We start from the raw sequence: 22311 nt of genomic DNA on the forward strand, positions 1-22311 counted from the left end.
CTGAGATACCCGAGCGTGCAAATGGCACTGAGATACCCGAGTGCACCAGAGGAGACGGAGGACAGCAGGTGGCCCAGGGCGAAGACAGTTGCCAAGAGCCTTGTTTTAAGAAAGAACAGAATGCGGAAATTGGTTCAAATGGCCCTTGAGTCTGGGGCAGGAAGTAACGTCAGGGAAGAAACTGGAGCACCAAGAGAAGGGAGGAAGTAAGTGATGAGTAAGCCGTGAAGAAAGGGAAGAGAGGGGCTGGGCAAGATGTCCAGTTGGTGGAGTGCGTGCCCAAGCTCAAGCCCCAGCACCCTGTAACTGGGTATGGTAGTGCACCTCTATATCCCAGCGCTCCTAAAACTTTAACTGTATACATAAACTGAAGTCTTTTCTTGACTGCAACCCAATCTACTGGTCTCCAAAAGTCTGTGAGTTCTCCTCCTGGGCTACCTCATCTATCTTTCCTGAAAGTCTTCCTGAGTTCTCCTGGATCACTGCTAAGCAACCACAATGTTTAGGTTTGTGTATGTTTAAAGCCTACTGACGTAGCTATCTGCAAGGCCCTGCTGTGTCTTTCCAATCACCGTCTTAAGAGATCTAAGTCAGTGCATAACTTACTTTCCCCTCTTAACAATATTACAAGTCAGGCATGTGGGCACATGCCTAAAACCACAGCCCTGGAGAGGCTGAGGCAGGGAGATTGCTAGGAGCTGAGGCCAGACTGGGGGTATGGGCTCCACAGTGGACTCAAGGCCAGCTTGGCATGCACAGTGAGAACCCTACACCCAGGAATAATCCACAGCGAGGGGCACCAGGTTATGCAGCTTTACTTTATTGGTTTCCAGTTTCAAGGTGCTATGTTAAACAGTGGGTGCATATGGAAGAACAGGACCCCCCTCCTCCAGACAGAATTTCTCTATGTAGCCCGGGCTGTCCTGGAACTCAGAGATCTGCCTGCCTCAACCTCCCAAATGCTGGGACCAAAGTGTGGGCCACTACCCATCGAAAGATCAGTGTTGTAGGAGAGATCTTTCTTTTCTTTCTTTTTTAAGAAAAGATTTTAATGTTTCTATCCACGTGCACAAGTGTGCTCCTGCATGAGCATATTGCCACTCCTGTACGGGTGCCTGAAGTGTCCAGAAGAGGGTGTTGGACCTCTGGGGCTGGAGTTATGAGCGGCTGCTGAGCTGCCTGATGTTGGTGTGGGGAGCCTATCCCAGGTCCTCTGGAAGAGCAGCAAGGACTCTTAACCTGAGTCATCTCTTTAGCCCCTATGAAAAGTTCCCAGCTTTGGTTTTTAAGAACATTTCTTTATTTATTACTGTGTATATGGGTGTGAGTGTGGAGGTCAGGACAACCTTGTGGAGTTGGTTTATTCCTTCCACCTTTACATGGGTTCGGAGACTTGAACTCAGGTCAGCAGACTTGTGTCACTGGGGAGCAAGCACCTTTACCTGCTGAGAGTCATCTCCCGGTTTTCCATTTAATACAATTCCCAATGCATTCTGTAAGCGTCTCCTTTCCACACAGACTGTCAGCAGGCAGATAAGATGGCTTTCTCCTGTCCTAATTATTTCTACAACGGGCTGAATCAACACACTACATGCCAGACCACAGTTTTTATTTTAAACTAGAACTTCCATACTTCTTGCTTCTCTCTATAGGAGCAGCTAGAAATAACCTCTGATTAAACCTGACTCACGAGGCCAACACATGCCAGGAGACACAATGACAGGAAGTCAAAATAACAGGAATAAGCTGCTTCCTTTTTTATCTGTCTTAGTTTCAGGCTGAATGACTGCAATACGCTCCTCCCCAGCTGCCCGAGAGGAGAACTGTTCTGGAAGGAAGTGACACTTCACAGGCAGAACCCCATCCCTTCCTCCCGGGCACAGCCCCCAGCCCCCACACACAGATCCCAGAGTCCCCAGGACAGTGTGTGCCGGATGAGAAAGGTCGCTGTTTTTCAGGCACCTGTAATTACCGCTCACACACTTCACGGCATGAATGACATGTAACAGAAAGCTGTTCAGCCAACAGCTGACACTACATAATTACTTTTAAGAGCAGGCTGTTACAGACGAGGGTCAATGTTTTCATGAATAAAAGTCAGGTATTGATCACTTAAGAACACAAGCTTCTTGTTCTGAACACCCAGTTTCTGAACATTCATCGATATGAATGGCCTTTCTCCTTCTTTTGGCTTTCTGCCAGGGCATCCCATTGGTCCTTCTCCCTCACTGACTCAGCCTTCCCTGGGTGGGTGGTACAGGACTCCCACCACCTTCACGGAAGCAAGCCAAGAGAGAATGGGGAAGCTTGGGAGTTTCCACCAGTTAACAACTTCTTTTTCTATGTTCATGGTTCTACGTTTTCACATACTGCATTGTGGACAGGGTTCCATGACACACAAAGACTATTTCCCTTACTAGTTTGAAGATATCCACTCTGATTACATCATAGTTTTCTTGCCCAGACCCCACTGTGAGATGCTAGGCTGTTTCTAGCACTCCCACTGCTATGAATTCTGCTCTAGGAACAGCCTTACCTGCAACTTTACTCTGGAGGTTGAGGTGGGAGGAGGGTAAACTTCAGACAAATCTGGGCTATACAGTGTCTCAAAGACTAAGGAAGAAACTACCGATGACAGCTAAATACTCAATGGCATTGAGTATTTGCCATCAATAAGAAATGAATTAAAACTGAAGCGAGAGCCTGGTGTGGGTGCTGGAACTTGTAGCCAAGGCAGGACTTCCCTGAGTTCCAAGCCAACATGAGCTACACAAGTGTGTTCCAGGCCAGCCTGGGTTATAGGGTCTCATACAATAATAACAATGAAATTGAAGTGAATTAGGACACACCCATTGGAACGGCTAAAATAAAAAAGGGGGCTGTACCAAATGCTGGAGAAGCTGTGGAGCCACTAAAACTCGTAACACATGATGGGGACTATAAAACGGTTTATCACATTGGAAAACTACTTGGATAGTCTCTCCCAAAAATTAAACATGATACTTGGCATGGCAGCTAATAAAATCCCAGCACTTACATTTGTGCTCTCTCTCAAAAGTAATTATATACCTATTATTTAATACAATCTTTCTATTCCTAGGTATTTATCCAAAAGAACTAAAAGCATATATATGTCCACACAAGGCCTTGCACACGTAAATGTTCATAGTAGCTTTATTTATAATAACACAGAGCTAGAAATAATGTAGATACTAAGATGGATGGATAAAACAAACTATGATGTATATATACAGACAGTGGAACATCATTCAGTCATAAAAGAAATCAACTATCAATCATATGCACAGTAACCGGCTGCCCCCTAACTTATCTTTGTACCTATGGTTGGGCATCTCAACTACCATCATCACAGAAGCCTCCTTTGGCAGTAAGTGGCAGTTAATACGGAGACTAAGAGACTGAAATGCTCAGCTGTGGAACATCTGTGGCACACTCCCTTCCCTCCAGGCTCAGAGAGCATGGACAAAGAGGGGCTGCCTAGTCTGTAAGAGTCAGAAGCAGGAGATGTGTGCAGAGAAACAGTCATTGTTAGACATGGCAGGGCACCGTTGCACACATGAACCACAGTGGCGGAGGCTGCATGCTTAAGACCCAGCTAAAACCCAAGAGTCGATGGGTGAGAGGCTCTTGAAGTCCCACCTCAGCTCTTGGCAGCTGCCGGCTGTTAGGGGACATGGGGGAAGTCTGTTTTCCCCAGGGATGTGGCCTATGCTCCAGGAGACAGTCCTGTGCCCATGTACACAGAGGCAGCACTATGTGGACTCAGTGGGCTTGAAAACAAAGCACATGGAGTTGAGAGGGAAAAGTGGCAGGGGGCAGATAAAGGGGGGACTGGAGGGAAGGGAATCAGGTGGATTTGATCAAAACACATCACCTGCATATCTAAAACTCTCAGACAATAAAAAAATCACGTAGCGTTGAAGAAGTTCACTCTTCCACAACTAAATCTGTATGATTCCATAAAACCATAATGTAACTAACATCTGGGGACAGAAAGCAGACCAGGCATTCAGGAGCAGCGGTAGGAAGGTTAGGCAGGGTGGATTAAAAAGGGCACAAAGAAGATCTTAGGGGTGATGGACACATGTCCTTGTGACTGTGGAAATGGTCTCCAGAACACACCCATGAATGACTGCAGCACTCTGGTAGAGACAGACAGATCTTGAGCTCAAGGCCAGCTTGGGCTGAATGGCAAGACTGTCTCAAAACACAAAAATATGGGAGGTGGTTGGGGGGAAACTGTAATGTACAATCTGTTCCAAGCCACAAGGTTAACCTCAACTTTTGTCAGCTGTTTCAAAAGAAATACATTTGGTTATCAGGGTAGGGATGGAGTAATTCCAAACAAGCACTACTGGTAACAACAGTAAATGCCACTGAAAAGTATAAGCTCACATCTTCCTCAAAGAGGACAGCACCCCATCAGCACTGTTTGCTTTATGAACATAATTCTGCCCTAAACCAATGAATTTTGTAGCTTAGATTGTAATTACAGTAACTATCGGTAAAGGATCCATACCCTGCCTACCCTGTCTAGTCAGTCAGAGCCAGTCAGTCAGTCAGTCTGTCTCTCTCAATTCAACCAGATGAGAGCCATAATAACATTTGTGCTTGTGTGCACATGTGTGCGCTAAAGACTGATGGAAGATGTCTTCCTTTATTGTTTTCCGGGGTATTTGTTTTGTTTTGTTTTTTGAGACAGATTGATTCTATGTGGATATAGCCAAGTGTGGCTCTGCATCAGAGGAAGACATGGCCACTGAGTATAGAACACATCCAGCACGGAAGAGAAAAAGCAAAGCATGTGCTCTAAATTTGATTGGCGGTCAATTCTGTTTTCCAGGTTTTTAAATGGCTACTGATTGCAGTCCCTTGTCCTCCTCTGCAGCAGGCACTTTCTAGATCTGCATGCAATTACTGAACTGGGGCTTTCCTGCTGAATTGTGTAACTCCACCCCTGGCTTCTGAGCAATGCAATTTTCCTTTTATAATTGAGGGGATTCCTATAGTGTTCTCATTCAGGAAAATAAAAGCTTATGTGACTTTCATGAAGATTGTTTTTCCCTGACACATGCTTCTAAATAGAAAATCGTGTTTACATAAGGTTCAATTGGGACCAAATACAGTATAAATGGCCTCTTGAACAACCAAAGTTCACCTACAGGAAGACTGGTTATTACATCATAGAAACACTGCCTTCTGGTCTTATGCCAAACATGCTTTGGCTGTGACAGAGAAGGGCAAGGTGGCTTTTCTACGGGCTGGAGAAGCACACTGCTTGGAGACTCTAAGAGCTGTAGTGCAATCTAGCACGTGGTAACAATTCCAGCCAGTGAATAAAGCTTTTACCATCCCGGCTCTATAGTGGGATTCATCTTTACAAACTGTAGAAACAAAACCTGCCAGCATGATCTGATATTCACTGAGAAGCAACAGGTAGCCATACAGTTTTATATAGAGAATAAAAACTTAAAAGTAGAAAAGGAGATTGTCCTTCCCCTTTGAAAGCAAACAGAAAAGACCAATCAAAATTGTTTAAGAAGGACCAAGCTGGGCATTTCTAGAGTACAACTTTATTCCCAGCACTCGAGAGGCAAAAGGATCTTTTTGAGGCCGGAGGTCCAGGTCAACCAGGCTACATAGTTTGACCCTGTATCAAAAGTGGGGATGGGAGGAAGTGGCCTGGAGAGATAAGAGATGGTCCAGTGGTTAACCTTGCAGAGGACCAGAGTTTGGTTCCCAGAACCTACTTCAGGCAGCTCACAACAACCTGTAACTCCAGCTGGAAGGGATCCAATGCCTCTGGCCTCCCAGAGAATTTCTACTTGTTTGTATGTGCTCATGCATATACAAATTATTATTATAATTATACACATACACATATTAAAAATAAAACAAATCCAAAAAACCCCCCAAACCCAAAAATAAAAGATAAAAGCCTTTGAACTCATTGAGTAGGAATTGGAACTAATAATAAAAAGAAAATCATTGTCAGTTCAGAAATTCCAACAGGTACTTGTTAAGCAAAATAGCTGTAAGACAATAACATCTGCTATTGTTACAGAACCCTAACAAACAAACAGAAACTATCCGCAAATTAAATGGGATTTCACTTTAATGTAAAGACTCTGATATGAGGCTGGAGAGACGGCTAGATGGTTAAGAGCAAGGTGGTTCACAACTGTCCGGAACTCCAGTTTCAGGGAACCTGGTTTCCTTCTCTGGTTCCCAGGCACCAGGTACACACATAGTGCACATACATACATGAAGGCAAAATACTTACACACATAACTAAAAGTAAACTCAAAACAGCAGCAGCAAAGAGTCTTGGTGAGGACAGTGACTCTAGCCCAGCTGTGAACAACTCTGCCTCAGTAGATGTCTGGAGACTCCTGTCTTGTGGCGGACTCAACTGGATGGAGACTGAGCTCAGTTCAATCACCAACAGGCCACACACAGATTCAGTCTAACACTTGGCCCCGATTCTGAATGCCACCTGCTACCAAAACAACTCCGTTTTAGAGCTCAGAGCTCCTGCTTCTCTGGTTCCTATCAACTTTTCAGACTGTTCTTATAACACATAGAACTAGACATGTAGAAAAACCGTTAGGAAACATGCACAACAAGCAGCCAAGGCATCCTGTGCAGAGAGCAGAGAACAGTTTTTCCTAACTCCAAACACGTGCCTTGAAGTACTGTGGCAGTCTTAAGGCAACACATCACAACGACACAGTCATTTTATTTGTTCAACAAATATTTGGTGCTAGGGATGTGGCTTGATCATGTCCCTGAGTTAATCTTCAACAACAAAAATGACTACAGCAAATATTTACCAAGTATCTACATTAGGCTCTGTCAGGCTTCGGGGAGAATGAACAGTGAGTGACACACACAGCAGGTGCCGCTCTGTGCCCTCTCGGGCCGGGGAAACCGTCAAAGCGAACCTCAGCACACTCCGATTCTTCCCATTCCTGGCGTTCTCTCCCACCCCGCCCAGCTCTGAGGGGATGATGGCAGATGATGCGGGAGGAACACAGAGCAACAATGGGTACTAACAGGGTTAAGATGGGCTCAAGCCTTCCTTGGGACTTTTTCTGTTCTCCTCATTATCAGGTAAGGACAAGGAGTGGGAAGGCGTCCTGAGGCCAATCTAACTAGTAAAGTCAGTCTTTTAGTCAGCATCAAGAGAAAAAAACTAGCATCACTCTAAACTTGAGAATTATAGAAACGATGAGGTTAGATGTTTTAGCTACACTTTGTGGTGAGTCCTGTCTTCAGCAGGCTCACCTTTCACCTGCTTTGGTTATTGCTTTGGTTATTGCCCAGTGGCTTTGGGAGGGAGTATCATCGGCCTACATTCAACAGATACTCAGAAGTCTCTTATCTAAATGTGTTATGACAGGAAGGGGAAGTTCGCCGGGCAAGTGTAAAAAATTCCAACTTGAAAGGAGGTGCATCTGCTTGGAATTTTTAAGGCTCTACAGGGTTCCCACAGATCATCTATCTTCACTAACACACTTCTCCCAACCTCTGCATTATAACAGATAACAAATTAAGTAACAAAATAACTTTCTTTATTTTTGAAACAAGATTTCTCTGTGTAGTCCTGGCTGTTCTAGAACTCACTTTGTAGACCAGGCTGGCCTCAAATGCAAGAGATCTGACTGCCTCTGCCTCCTGAGTGCTGGGATTGGAGGTGGGCACCACCACACTACCACATCTGGCAGAACAAAATAATTTTTAATTGTGTTGGTGGCATAGGTCATTTTATGGAAGCCTTAATGTCCTGGACATTATACCCTGAACTCTGGTATATGAATACACACACACACACACACACACATACACACACACATATTTCTCATGAAGTAGATCTCAGCAGGTTCTCAAAGGGGTCAGCACTTAAAAACAGCCAAAACACACTAAAAGTACAAGGTTTAAAGTTTAGAAACCTAGCAGAGACTAAAGGGGCTATTTTGAGGGCAGAAAAGCTTCATCACTCCCCAATGCCCTGCCTCTCAAGCACTGGAATCAAAGGTGTGTGCCACCGCCCTTGACTTAAAAATCTTGACACATAGGTGGGTGCTTAAAGCAACTAACTGTCACTATGTCCCACTGCCACGTCAGGAACTACACCAGTACCCACTTAAAAATACACTAGAGAAGTGACTCACAATGGAGGCTCCCCAGTCAATATCTCTACGTACCTTCAAGGCTTCTATAACAAGGTCCCTCGCTTCGAGTTCTCCTTCAAGAATACTGAACAGTGTCAGGAGTTCAGGCTTGCTGAGCTTTTCCAGATTCATCCTGAAAGTCTTAAACAAAGACAACAATCAGTCTCCAGAAAAGGAGGGAGCTTGACCGGAGCAAAGGAAAAGAAGGCAAGACAGATGTACAGTCCGATACCCTTAGGAGCTGCAATCCAAAACAACACCCAAGTTTTCTGATGCTAATCATAAACTGAGCAGGAAGAGAAAAATAAAATCCACTCTAAATTATTGATTCCATCACCAAGATCAATTATTCATTACCTTTTCCAGGCTGGTTTGCAACCTGGGTCTCAGAAAGGATCAGGAACTAATTTTGTCGGCTAGAAACTGAGGTAGAATTGGGTTCCACTGGGCACCATTTCACTAAAGAATTACTGGATCCCACCACAAAGATCCCCAGTTCTAGACAGTCAAACTTGAAAAGTGCACACAGACCATTCAGGCATCTCTCATTTGGTTGAAGTAAGGTTTAAGCAAAGGTAATACTTGCTGAGAGCGTAGGAGTAGGGATCACAATGTTTACCCATCCTTCAGTAAAGCAGACCTAAAACCACAGCATATGGAAATAAGCACTCGTCTGTCTTCATATTCTAAAAAGATTTGTTTTCTTTTTAATTATGTATCTGTGTACAGGTTTGTGCATAAGGACAGTGCCCAAGGTGGCCAGAAGAGGGCACTGAATTCCTCTGGAGCTGGAGTTACAGGAGGTTGGGAACCACCTGATGTGGGTGCTTGGAACTAACCTTGGGTCCCCTACAACAGCAGCAAGTGCTCTTAAATACAGAGCCATCTCTCAGCCCCTTAGTTTATTTCTTTTTTGAGACTCTGCTGACCCATGAACATAAAGATCCTTCTATCTTCTAGAGTCTTCAATTATTCTCCAGTGCTCCAACATTTCCCCTGTAGAAATAGTTTACTTCCTGGTTCGGTCTATTCCTAGGCATTCTAGTTTTTACTTATCTTTTGAAGCTACTGTGAACAGGACTGCTTTCCTGAGTCGTTTGTCAGTGGCATACAGGAAGTGTGCTGTTTTTCTATGGATTTTGTATCTACTTTGCTCACCGTGTTTACCAGTTCTAAGAGGCATTTTAGTCAATTTGTTTAACAAGTTCACATTTCTACAAGGATGTGTTAAATGGTGTGGCACCAACTCAATCTACTGTCTCTGAACACACTCAGGCAGAAGGTGGTTGGTTCCATCACCTGTGAAGGGTCTCCCACCAGTGAATAATGCACAAGATTTTGTAGCTTCCACGGGAGTACAGATACTATTTTCCTTCTACTTTTTATTCCTAAACTGTAACTGTCATAGTTGTTCTTCAGAGTGAAGGCAGTATGATGAGTTCATATACTCTCCAGCAATTCCTCATTCTTCAATTTAAATGTGAGGGACACTCAAAGAAGTTACTGACTCCTTCAGGGCCACCACACTAAAGTGAAGGAGAACATGAACAGATGTGTACTTCAATGTGGCACCAGAGCATGTTCTAGCATGTAATTTTTTATACAAAGTAATCTTTTACCACATAGTAAAATGTCCTTAGTGTAACCTCAGCTCTAAATGCTAACTTCTAGTTAGTGGATTCCCACCTCTAGTGAGTCCCACAGTAGCATTAAAGATTATGTCCTGTAAGTTACTGTGAAAACAAAACACAAAAGAAAATAATCCCAATTAGAAAAACATCAATAAACTTAATAAAGCTGTCTGTCAGTCCTGCCATGAGCTATACAGTGCACAACAAAGAACACAGGCCTTTGCAGCCAGTGCCAGGTCTGCATCTTCCTATTTGAATGCCTGGGAGACTTCCTCTCACAGATGTATTTCAAGAAGATGGGGCTTTAGAAAGCTTGAAGACATCCAGAGCTGTTTCAAGGACTAACTTCCTTCCTTTTTTTTTTTTTGAGACAGGATCTCACTCTGAAGTCCAGACTAGACTAGCCTTGACCAGTCTCTCTAGTGCTGAGAATGCAAGCATAAACTACCACAGCTCAATTGATAACTTTAAGAAAAAAATTTAATCACTTATCTACTTATTTTGTGCAGGTGTGAGTGTGAGGAGGGCAATGTGTGTGCCATGGCATGTATGTGGAGGTTAGACCACAACTTTCAGGAGTCCATTCTCTCCTTTAGTTTGGGTTCCAGGGATCGAACCTAGGTCATCAGGCTTGGGCAGCAAGTGATTTTATCCAATGAACCATCTCATTGGTCCTGTTTGAATAATTATTATTTTTTGATTTATGTACACCTGCATGTATGTGCACCTGAGTGCAGGTGCCATTAAAGGTCAGAAGAGTGCATCAAATCCCCTGCAGCTGGAGTTACATGTAGTTATGAGCCGGCCTACATGATGCTGGGAACTGAACTCAGGTTCCTTGAAAGAGCAACAAGCACTTTTTTGTTTGTTTGTTTTTTTTTGCTGACCTTGAGCTCACAGAGATCCACCTGCCTCTGCCTCCTGAATGTTGGGATTAAAGGTGTGCACCATCACTCAACAAGCACTCAACCACTGAGCTATCTCCCAGATCCCTGCTGTAGTAATTAATAACTACGAGTCTTCCGTTTTCTTTTTTCTTTTTTTTTTTTTTTTTTTTTCGAGACAGGGTTTCTCTGTGTAGCTCTGCGCCTTTCCTGGATCTCGCTCTGTAGACCAGGATGGCCTTGAACTCACAGAGATCCGCCTGGCTCTGCCTCCCGAGTGCTGGGATTAAAGGCGTGCGCCACCACTGCCCGGCTGATTCTCTAAAGAAGGCATGGGAGGGGCTGGAGTTATGGCTCAGTGGTTAAGAGCACCAACTGCTCTACTAGAGGACCCGGGTTCAATTCCCAGTACCCACATGGCAGCTAACAACTGTCTGTAACTCTAAGATCTGACACCCTCACACAGACATACATGTATACACCAATGCATATAAAATAAAGATAAATTGTTTTTTTTTTAAAAAAAAAAAAAAAAAAAGAAGGCATGGGAAAAGCTGCCCCTCTGCAGTCATGACCGCACCCAGAGGCCATCATGGGGGGCAGGGGGAAGCATGGTGAGGAATTCAACACCGGCTGACTTCCCTCACCGAGATCATGGGGTAGAAAGGATATCCTTTCATGCTTTTCCTCTCTCTTCCCATGATGCTCAACAGAATAATGGGCACATGGGAAAGGCACACCACAAATACCAATGGAGTAGAGTAAATCAACTGGCCATCTAAGCACCAAGGCAAGATGGCAGGAACAACGCTAAAAATCACTGTTCGTATTATTCTCTTTCCGTCACTATGTTTGGAGTCTTTAAACATTTTTGTTTAGAGGTCCAAAACTATGACTAAAAGCAGCAGCGTCATTCCAGTGAAACACCGTGGGCTACTGAGAATGCAGACTGCCAGTCCTGGGGACAGGACCGGCTAGATGGCCTTGAGAACCCAGATACTTAGCTGCCCTGTTTCTTAACAGGTAAAACAGAACAAATTAGGCTGGGCGGTGGTGGCACACACCTTTAATCCTGGCACTCAGGAGGCAGACGCAGGCGGAGCTGAGTTTGAGGACAGCCAGGTGTACAGAATGAGTTCCAGGACAACCAGGGCTACACAGAGAAACCTTGTCTTGAAAAACCAACCAAACAACAAAACAAACAAAAACTCCAACACACACAATACCCTAGCTAAATCAGACTGTACCCAAATCAAAGTCTCTGACCTGCTATGATAATATACATCGCCATGAAAGCATAAAAAAAATTGCTGTCATCTTCAGAGTCACTTAAATTATGAAGCAGTCCAGTCTACACAAGAAAAAAAAATCCTATTTTTTTTTTTAAATCAATGACATGAAGAACGATACTCCTGGGGCTGGAAAGATAGCTCATTGGGTAAATTGCTTGCTGTGCAAGATAAAGACCCACGTTCAGATCTCCAGCACCCATATAAAGAAGTGGGGCATGGCCAGTGCAGCATGCACCATAACCCTAGTCAGTACTGGTGAGGGCGGAGACAGCAGATCCCTACAGCCCACTGACGAGCCAATCTAGCCAAACAGGGAGCACTAGGTTCAGTGAGACACCCTGTCTCCAAAAAAAAGGTGAAGAGCAATAGAGGAAGACATCCCACACTGTCCTTTGGTGTCTACACGTCCATGCACAGGAGCATGTACTGTCACACACATGCACCTATAACACACATACACAGCGTAGTCTTACCTGTGTCTATAAATCACTTCTACCCACAAATTCTAATATCTGGGACATTTTATTAACACACATCAAATCACCTGGCTTATTGTTTCTAATGCAACACAAACAGTATACAAGATGGGAGAGGAGCCATGGCTGTGAAACTCAGACCAGCATATTCTAGTAACCTTTCTTCATAAATACTAAAACTTAATTCTTTGCTATTCTATACATTGAGACCTAGTCTCAATACACACTATAATACTTCTTACAATAAAATCTTGTCTGCCCTACAGAGACCTCCAGACTGCATTATGATTTAGTGTGGCAGTGGTGTGTTTGTGGGTGGAGAGGGGGGTGACACTGACCTGGTAATTGTGGCTGCACTCGAGTCCTCTGGTACAAAGTCTTAGAGGTTTCCTTCAGTGAAAGTTTGAGAAAATTGACAGGTATCTAAAACGTTGTCAGCATGGTGGAAAAGCGTCCAACACTGCAAAAGAAGAAGAAATTCATTGTCCTTGTGACCACACTGTGAACAATGTGGTGCGCACCATTAGTGTTAACTCGGACCACAGCTGGTAAGCCTGACAGCGGCAGGCTGTTAACGACAAGCGTGTAGCCAGTCCCTCGGCTGAAGCTGAAGAATATATATATAATTATAAACAATATAATAATATATAATAATATGAACAATAATATATGAAGCGCTAGGGCTCTGACTTCCCTTTTGCAAGGGTCATTAGGGAGGGTGGGAACTGTGGACCCCCCACCCCCCGCCCCTTTCTTTTAAGACAAGGGCTTGCAACAGAGCCTAGAGCAGCCTCACACTCAATGATCCTCTTGCCTCAGCCTCTGAGATCCTGAAATCTCTTCTGACATCCAGTGCCATCTCAAGGACTGACTTCTCAAGGGCACTGGGACACTCAATCTCCCTGAGCTGACAGGTCTGCCAGCATCAGACGCGTGCACAATGCCACAATTCACTCAGAACATAATCACAACCAAAATGTTCCACTGCCAAATCTGTATAAGGAACCATCTCATCTCACTTCCTGATAACCAAAGAAATCTGGGGGTTGGGGATTTAGCTCAGTGGCAGAGCGCTTGCCTAGCAAGCGCAAGGCCCTGGGTTCGGTCCTCAGCCCTGAAAACAAAACAAAACAAAAAACAAATCTGTGACCATTTCCACTGTTTAAAAGGATGACCAAACACCGCCAACTTCTATTTTCCCACCGTGTCTCCACATTAAATGCTGACTTACAAACAAATGTTTTTGCTTATAGTTCCCCAATAGTATTAATCTATAGTTAAAAAAGACACACACACACACACCCACACACACACACACACACCCACACCCACACCCACAACATGAAAGAAGTGAAACTGAAAAGGGAAAAAAGGGGGGCACCAGGAAAGGAGTGGGGCAAGAAAAGGGAGGGTAGGAGGACTGGGGGTAGGGATGCGGCGCCGGGGGGTAGAGATGGGGGGTTGGGAGATAGAGATGGAGGGTCCAGAGTAGGGAAGGGGGTTGAGGGGGTAGGAATGGGGGGATCCAGGGTAGGGATGGGGGTTAGGGGAGTAGGGATGAGAAGTCGGAGGTAGGGATGGGGGTCGGGCAGTCAGGCTCAACATAACAATATATACATGTATGAAAACCTGAAAAAAATGAAATAAGAAAGCCCAAAAGGGAACAAGGAAAGGGGCCTTTACCTTTATTCAGCTGATTTCAAGTTATTTTCTGAGTCAACAGTTAAAACTCTGACCCTTCCCATTTAGGAGAGGAAGTGTGGGTCCATCACAGTCAAGAGTGGAGGACAACAACATGCAGGCAAACCACTAAGTAAGCTAGCCCAGCAATCTCTGCCAGCATACGGGCAGAATTCTACACCCAAGGTTGTCAAAAAGGGCTTTCTTAAGCCACACTCATTATCAGAATCATCACTGCCAGGTTTGGGGCATGCCAAGCCATACTGCAGGCTACCGACTCCTCTTTTCCAAGTGAGCTGTTACTTGTCACTGACACCATCCATTAAGTGACTCTGGAAGACAGGATCATTCCAACCAGATGCCCAGCTTACTCTTTCCAGTAGAACCCTCCGAGACCCAGTCTGCCCCAGAGTTTACACCCAGACACTCTGTCTAAGGAATGCTACAGTCTATAAATCTGAAAGAAAAACCACTTGTGGACAAGTTGTCGGGATATATTCTCACTGCCAGCTGACAGTGTATTAAACTTCAGAGTTTTCTTAATAAAAACACATATAAACACATACAATAAAAATGTTACAAGTATTTCAATGCCCTGGAAAAATAGGCCCGCTTAGACTAAGCATGAACGTTTTTTACATTACGGTACGCGATTTCAAACAAGCTTGCTCAGCATACCATTTCGTCTGTCACAGGCCCCTTGCCACTTCCCCAGAGCTAACAGCAAGAGACTGTGAGTCTTCACTAACCGAACTCCTCTTTTTTCCCTTTTTATCCTTTTGTCTGTCTTCTGAGGCAGTCTTACTACGTAACCCTGGCTGGCCTGGAACTCATTATACAGAGCAGGCTAGTGTTGAACTCAACAGATCTATCTGCCTCTGCCTCCCAAGTGCACGCAGCCCTTTTTTCTTTTTGAAACAGGCTGACTGAATTTGCTCTCTTGCCTCAACTCTTCAAGGAGTGAAAGTAAGGTGTGTCTACCATGTCTGGCCTAAATGCGACAACAATCAGAGGAGTTACGGGTATCAGGGAGGAGGGAGTGTATAAGCACTCATGGGCTACACCCCCTCGTCCGCACCCCCAAGCAGCACCTCCTTAACTGCTGATTTTGCCTGTGATCTGCTCGCTCTGTTCCCAACCTTCCCGTTCTGGTTCTGGTTCTGACCGGGCTTCCTGCTTCTTATCCACGAAGCCCGTGCCCTGGAACTGAACTAACTCTGTAGGACAACAGGCATGGCTGCCCTTTCACCAGGTGGTAGAAAAAGAAAACACCCCAAACGGCTTCTACAGCCATGTAAGTAATAGGGCAGGGCCGGGCGGGGCGGGGCGGGGCGGGGCGGGGCGGGGCGGGGCGGGGCGGAACACAGGTAAAATGTCTGCGCCTAGTATCTGGGTGTGCTGCATGGGAAGGTTTACTTTCTAAGTAGTTAGTAATAAGGAACATGGATTTAAAAAAAAAACAAAACAAGCAACATTTTAGATGAGTCTTAGTTCTTGACAGGGTAACCTCAAAAACAAAACAATAGAAAAATCTAAAAAAAAAAAAAAAAATCAACTCAAATTTTTAAAAATTCAGTTTATATACCTGGGCATGGCTGTGCATACCCATTGTACTAAAAACCCAGTATACACCTGGGCACGGCTGTGCATACCCATTATCCTACAAACCCAGTATACACCTGGGCACGGCTGTGCATACCCATTGTCCTACAAACCCAGTATACACCTGGGCATGGTTATGCATGCCCCTTATCCCAGCGCTTGGGAGATGGGAGGCAGGAAGATAAAAAATTCAAGGCCAGCCTGGACATAAATGCATAGTGGATTCAAGACCTACCTGGTTATATGAGACCTTTCCTAAAGACCCAAACCAAACCAGACCAAACCAAATGAATGAAAACCAATATACATGAGACATTAAGAAAAAACAACATGAAACACTGTTTAAAGCTACTAAGCCTAAATACGGACACAGATGCACTGTTACAAAATGAGTCCAGAGGCCCCTTCTCAGGAGGAAGTGCTGACATACTAGCCTCTCTCAAAGGGTTAAAATCTCTCCACCCCGGCACTTCTGGGTTCAGAAGGGCTAGTCGTCCGTCCATCTGGGAAAAGACAGTGACAGTGCTCCAAATGCTCCCACCCTCTTTTGTCCTTTTTTTTTTTTTTTTTTTTTAAAGGATCCGGCCAGGAAAGGAGGCCATGTCAACAAGCTTTAACAAAATGATTTTCTGATGTTTTAAAAAACAGTTTTTAGCCAAGAAAGCGAGTGCACACCTGAGTGTGACCCCAGAATTTGGGAGACTAAGGCAGAGGGAGCTCAGCAGGGGCTGGCTGTACCACACAGTAATACCTAGGGGGAGTCTCTTTTTACTACTACTAATCATAAAATCAAGGTACAAAATATAATTTCATCTTATAATATTAAGTAATAGTAACTTAATTAACCATACTTTAAATCAAGCTTTTCTCAGCTGAAGACATTACAAGACAATTTCCAATCCTATAATATGAGCCCTCACCCCAAATTTATGTTGAATCTTTTTTAAATTAACCACCACAACATTTGAACTGTATTTTTTTTTTTTTCTTTTTCTTTTCAAGACAGGGTTTCTCTGTAACAGTCCTGGCTGTCCTGGAACTCATTTTGTAGACCAGGCTGGCCTCGAACTCACAGAGATCCGCCTGGCTCTGCCTCCCAAGTGCTGGGATTAAAGGCATGCACCACCACCGCCCGTCATGTTGAATCTTAATTCCTAGCATTTCAGAACATGACTGCATCTGAAGACACAAGGCATGCCCCCTCCCCGCCTTCTCTTTTGGCAGTACTGAGGACTGAACTCAGGACCTTGAACTTGTCAGGCAAGTGCTCTACCACTGAGCTAACTCCCAGCCCCAGAGACTCTAAAGAGGCAACTAAGTTCAAAGGAGGTCAACACACAACGGAGACTTTGGAGTTCCCAGTCCTAAATGAGATGTCTATCAAACCTCTCCCCGCAAGGCTCAAGGATCTGTGTGAAAGAGGAGCTGGAAAGACTGTAAGAGCCAGAGGTGGTGAATGATTCCAAAGAAGCAGAGTCATCCAGATCCAACAGGACCGACAGAGAAGTAATGAAAGACTATGAGAGCACCCTCAAGACCTGCGCAGCTTCAAAGAGGACAAACTTTCAGCATGAAGAAAGGGAAGTGGACACAAGGTCCCATTCCTAACCTTTTGAGCTGTTTGCCATTGATACCTGATGGGGGAAAGGTGTATCAGTTTTCTCTAATGGAGAGTCACTGGCTATAATAGCCATACTCCAGGGCAAGTCCAGGAGCCGTTGGCCAATGCAAAATGGACTTCATGGGCTTTTTTTTTTTTTTTGTACGTGTGTGCGCTTTATTTTTGTTTTGATTTTCAGAGTTTTGTTTTGTTTAGAAAGGAGAATGAACATGAAGTTGCATGGTAGGGAGGTGGGGGGGGGAGGCTCTGGGAATTGGGGGAGGGGGAACAATAAGATCAAAATATATTGTATGAAAAAAAAATCTTAATTAAAAAAAGATCAATATAGAGCCGGGCAGTGGTGGCATACGCCTTTAATCCCAGCACTCGGGAGGCAGAGCCAGGCGGATCTCTGTGAGTTCGAGGCCAGCCTGGGCTACCAAGTGAGTTCCAGGAAAGGTGAAAAGCTACACAGAGAAACCCTGTCTCGAAAAACCAAAACAAACAAACAAACAAACAAAAAACCACACACACACACAGACACACAAGGTCAATATAATCCTTAATCCAGTAAGACTGGTATCCTTATGAAAGAAAATTAGAATAAAGACCCATCAGGGAAAAGTGCAAAGCCAGAAGGCACCCTGATCAGAACAGTGGTCTAAACTTTTAGCCAGTATGTGAGAAAACACGTTCTTTTTATTTAAACCAACCAGTCTGCGGTGACACAATAGAACAATACACCAGGCACTTTTTGTTTGTTTGTTTCCTATGTCCCAGTTGGCCTGGAACTTGTTAATGCAGAGTAGGCTGTCTTCTAACTTGCTGCCTCTGCTTCCCAATGCTGGGGTTACAGATGTGTGGCACCGGGCCTGGCTGACTTTCTACTCTGAAAGTGCATCGGACAACCAGATGCCTTCCTCCTACCCTGTGAGCACATACCATAGCGCACCCTTTCTCAGACAGCTTCACCCCCTTTCCTAGCCATGTAATAAACAGCATTACAATAAAAAGAATGGTTTGGGGAAATGTTTTAGAGAGTGTACATTTCAGAACCCTCTGAATTATCCCTAAAGACTTCTGAATAACAAATGCCCTTAGGGAGAAGCCATGGTGTTGGGGGAATCAAGACATTTATTTATCTAGCACTGAGGGTGTCTCTAGGGACAGAGCTCTGCAGTTATGCTAAAACACAAGGTCAGCATTAAGACACTGGCGTACTCCCTTAAGGCAGATTCAAAGACACCAGACCTTCAAGGCTTACTATAAAAAGGCTTACTATGAGCCAGATAGTAGTGGCACACACCTTTGATCCCAGCACTCAGAAGGCAGAGGCAAGAGGTTCTGTGAGAGTTCGAGGCCAGCCTGGTCTACAGAGCAAATTCCAGGACAGGCTCCAAAGGAACAGAGAAACCCTATCTCGAGAGAGGAAAAAAAAAAAGGAAGCAAACAAACAAACGCTTACTATGAACGATGAAAATATTAATCACCACCACCTCAGCATTCTATAGCATAACTTTCAAAGAATTCAAATGAGAAATAATGAAAAAAGATAAGCATTTACTGAGCTAAAAATGAATGTGCGCCAGATATTTCTAAGTACTTGACTATATATTATCACAATCTTGGCTGACAGATGTCACACACCTCAACAATGATCACTGCAATCCCAGTTAAAATTGGCCAAGCTGAGGCACAATGGTTGAAGAACTTGCTCAGAGTCTCATAGCTAGGATGTGGAAGAAACGGGAAGAAGTCTGACTCCAGTGGTCAAGAAAACCACTGTTAAACCACTGTTCATGGCTGATCTCACTTTATCAGCCTTAGTTGATGGGATCTCAGAAATCTAATTCAGTCCTTCACTTTACAAACAAGGACTGAGCATACGACACAGTTACAGAGAACTGGGTCTATCGCCGAGCACTTAAAATTTGCATCTTATTTATTTATTTATTATTTGTTTGTGTGTGTATCATGGCACCTGTGTGGAGTTCAGAAGACAACCTGCTGGAGTTGGTTCTCTATCCACGTGGGTCCCAGGACTGAACGCAGGTCATCAGGCTTGGGAGCAAATGTCCTCACCCACTGAGCCATCCTGCTGGACCCACTTACTCATTTCTAAAATCTGGTCTACCTTGCTGTTTCGGACACCACCGTTAAGCTTTGCTTGGCTTGGTTCTGAGGGTCTTGTTATGTGTATCTGTGCATGTGTCTCTCTTAATATTTCCCTTACATGTTGTCAGCAAGACTCCACGTGTACTGAAGAACAGCTCTCCGTAAACAAGCATCTCTCCCTCTCTATGAGGACACCAAGACAGAGCTATTAAAAAACAGGTTTTCTAATTAGGCATGACAGTGCATACCTGTAATCCCAGCACTCAGGAGGCTGAGAAAGAAGATTCTACGAGTTCAAGGCAAAGCCAGGACTACATGGTAAGACCCAATTTCAAAAAAACAAACAAACAAACAAAAACAACCAAAAAACAAAAATCCAGGTCTGTCTACCTGGGTGTCTGTTTACACCCTCCACTATTCTCACCGACATAAGACCACACAGAAGAATGACACAGTTTCAGCTTATGGAATGGCTGTGAATGAAAAGTAGTATACCCATAAACATCAGATTATGAGAAGTCTTACTTCCGTACTTGCTAGTTAGTTTAAATGAAAGCACAACAAGATTTCAGTCTAACGTGTCTATTTTAACTACCAGAGTCCCCCAGAACTCTGTTCTTCTGACAAAACCAGAACAAGGGAACAGTGGTTGTGTGGGTTGATTTCATTTTCAGTAAAAAGTTTTCATGGGTCACAGTTCTTAAGGCTGCCTGAAAGGAAAACCCCTTCAGCGGCTGAGTAGATGGAGTCACCGGCTCCACAGGGATTGCAAAGACACCCTGCCAGTCTGGAGGACTAACCACCACGGGCAAGGTGTCTGTGTCTTCACCATGCTCACAGCCTCTTTTCCTGAACTGCAAAAACCTCCACACAAGCCTCTAACAGAAGTACAGTTTTAACAGGTTGTTGCCAGCTGAACATTATCAGCAAACAGCAATGTCTTCTGCTCCAGGTCCTTCGGGGGAAATCATTCTCATGGGTGACAGTGTGTTGGATTGGAAAGTGCATGGACTTTGGAGCCTGACAACTGGGTTTTCCAGCTGCCTCGGGTCCATTTAACACCTGAGCTGTAGGTCTTCATATACAAAATAGGATGACATATATTCTAGCAGGAGGCTGTGGGGACTCAGTGAGCTAGTTAGTGCCTGTGACTGATCAGTTCTCACTCTACATCACTGAAGGGCATCCATTCAAGTCCACCTACAAGGACAAGACATTATCTTTTATTTATTTATTTTTCCAATGGAGCATCACTGTCTATCATTTACGTCTCTAATTTACAAATCAAAATAAATTTATTTCTTTTTTGACCCAACTCAGAAGGTTGACCTGATCCAAGGAGGAGATGGCATCTCCAGTTCCCAAAAATGTCAGTTTAGGGGTATGTTCCACACATGTCCAAGCCAATGATGGTAGCTGCCCAGTACTTGGGAACAGAGAAGGACACTCTTCTGCCTACACCAGTCCTTTGTGCCTTTGGCAATGTAAACGAAAGCAAAAGTGTGTCTCTGCTGCTAGTGAATTTTTATGGCTTTTAATCAAGTTACAACTTGTAATGACTGAGAAATGGAGTTGCTAAGAATATCACAGCTAATTTTGCCATTAGATGTGTAATAGAAGTGAACCCAGCTCTGAACTCAGGAGCAGTTATCCCATTCTATTTTATTAATTCATCCATTTACACATCTGCTCAGTGTTTCACAAGATTCTGAACTCTGTAGACAGCTGTTCTGTCTGGTAGAAAAAGGAGGAGGAAGCGGGAGGGACTGACTTACAGTAACTTGGAGACTGATTCCATTTAGGGGATTCATGGGGAAATAATCCCAACCCAGCAGAGGCTTAGAGACCAATGACAATGCGGTCAATAGAAACAGGGATGTTAGAACGGGAACTGGTTTTAGTGGGGAAATGATGACTGGGATATGAGACATGCTGAGTAAGAACCCAGCAGCCCCCCAAGAGGAACCTGTGGGAGTCAGTTAGTATGCTAAGGGCTTAGGAGGTGGACTCTCTTAAAGGAATTCATGTTGGTGTCTTTAATCTAAAGACAAGGGGTAAAGCTGACACACAGGACCAAATTTGTACCCTCACACACTAAGCCAGTTAAAATCAGACTATAGCCTGGCCTGGTGGCCCAGACCCAGGATCCCAGCCTCCTGTCTGAGACAGGAGGATCTCAATGTCAAGGGCTGTCTGGACTACAGAATGAGTTCAAGCTTGGGCAGTCATTTGGTGAGATCCAGTCTCAATTTTAAAAAAAGGAAGAACGAAAAAAAAGAGGGGTGGGGACATAGCTCAGGGGCAGAGTGTTTGCCTAGCACGTGCAAGGCCCTTTTCCTGGGCTGGGGTAAAGAACTGGACCAGCTCTGCCTTCAGTCCCGCAGCACCTGCAGACACAAAGGCCTAGCTAGGAGAACCTAACAGGGCCCGGCCTCCCTCACGCTCTTGTTAGCGCTTTCCTACCACTTCCTGCCATCTTTTCTATACCCTTCTTTCCTTCCGATCTTCAATCCCTATTGATCGCCCCCCCCCCCCCCCCGTGTGTGTGTGTGTGTGTGTGTGTGTGTGTGTGTGTGTGTGTGTGTGTGATGTTTGGATGTGTGCAGACGTGCCAACAGTCAGCAACAGGTCTCTCCTAAATTGCTCTCCCCAGTATTTTTTGAGACAGTCCGTCACTGAACCTGGAACTTCCTGATTGGCAAGGCTGACTGGTCACAAGCCCCAGGGATCCTCTGGTCTCTGCTTCCCCAGTGTTGAGCTCACAGGTCTGCAGCTGCACTGGCTGTCTGCGAGGGTGCTGCAGATCCGAACGCTGGTCTTCAAGCTTATGCAATCA

The 22311-nt window shown here is 44.6% G+C and overlaps 1 protein-coding gene across 1 annotated transcript in view; it reads right to left on the reverse strand.

Moving 5' to 3' along the window:
- The window catches only part of Cttnbp2nl (CTTNBP2 N-terminal like), a 49287-nt gene that overhangs the window by 21496 nt on the left and 5480 nt on the right, over window positions 1–22311 (reverse strand). The window contains exons 2-3 of the mRNA XM_006986400.4: window positions 12817–12938; window positions 8229–8336 (exon numbers count right to left, since the gene is read on the reverse strand). Of these exons, the coding sequence (XP_006986462.2) occupies window positions 8229–8327 (99 nt within the window). The 5' untranslated portion in view covers window positions 8328–8336; window positions 12817–12938. The remainder of the gene's footprint in view (window positions 1–8228; window positions 8337–12816; window positions 12939–22311) is intronic.

The sequence above is a fragment of the Peromyscus maniculatus genome, chromosome 6 (assembly GCF_049852395.1).
Source record: "Peromyscus maniculatus bairdii isolate BWxNUB_F1_BW_parent chromosome 6, HU_Pman_BW_mat_3.1, whole genome shotgun sequence".
Lineage (NCBI taxonomy): Eukaryota > Metazoa > Chordata > Mammalia > Rodentia > Cricetidae > Peromyscus > Peromyscus maniculatus.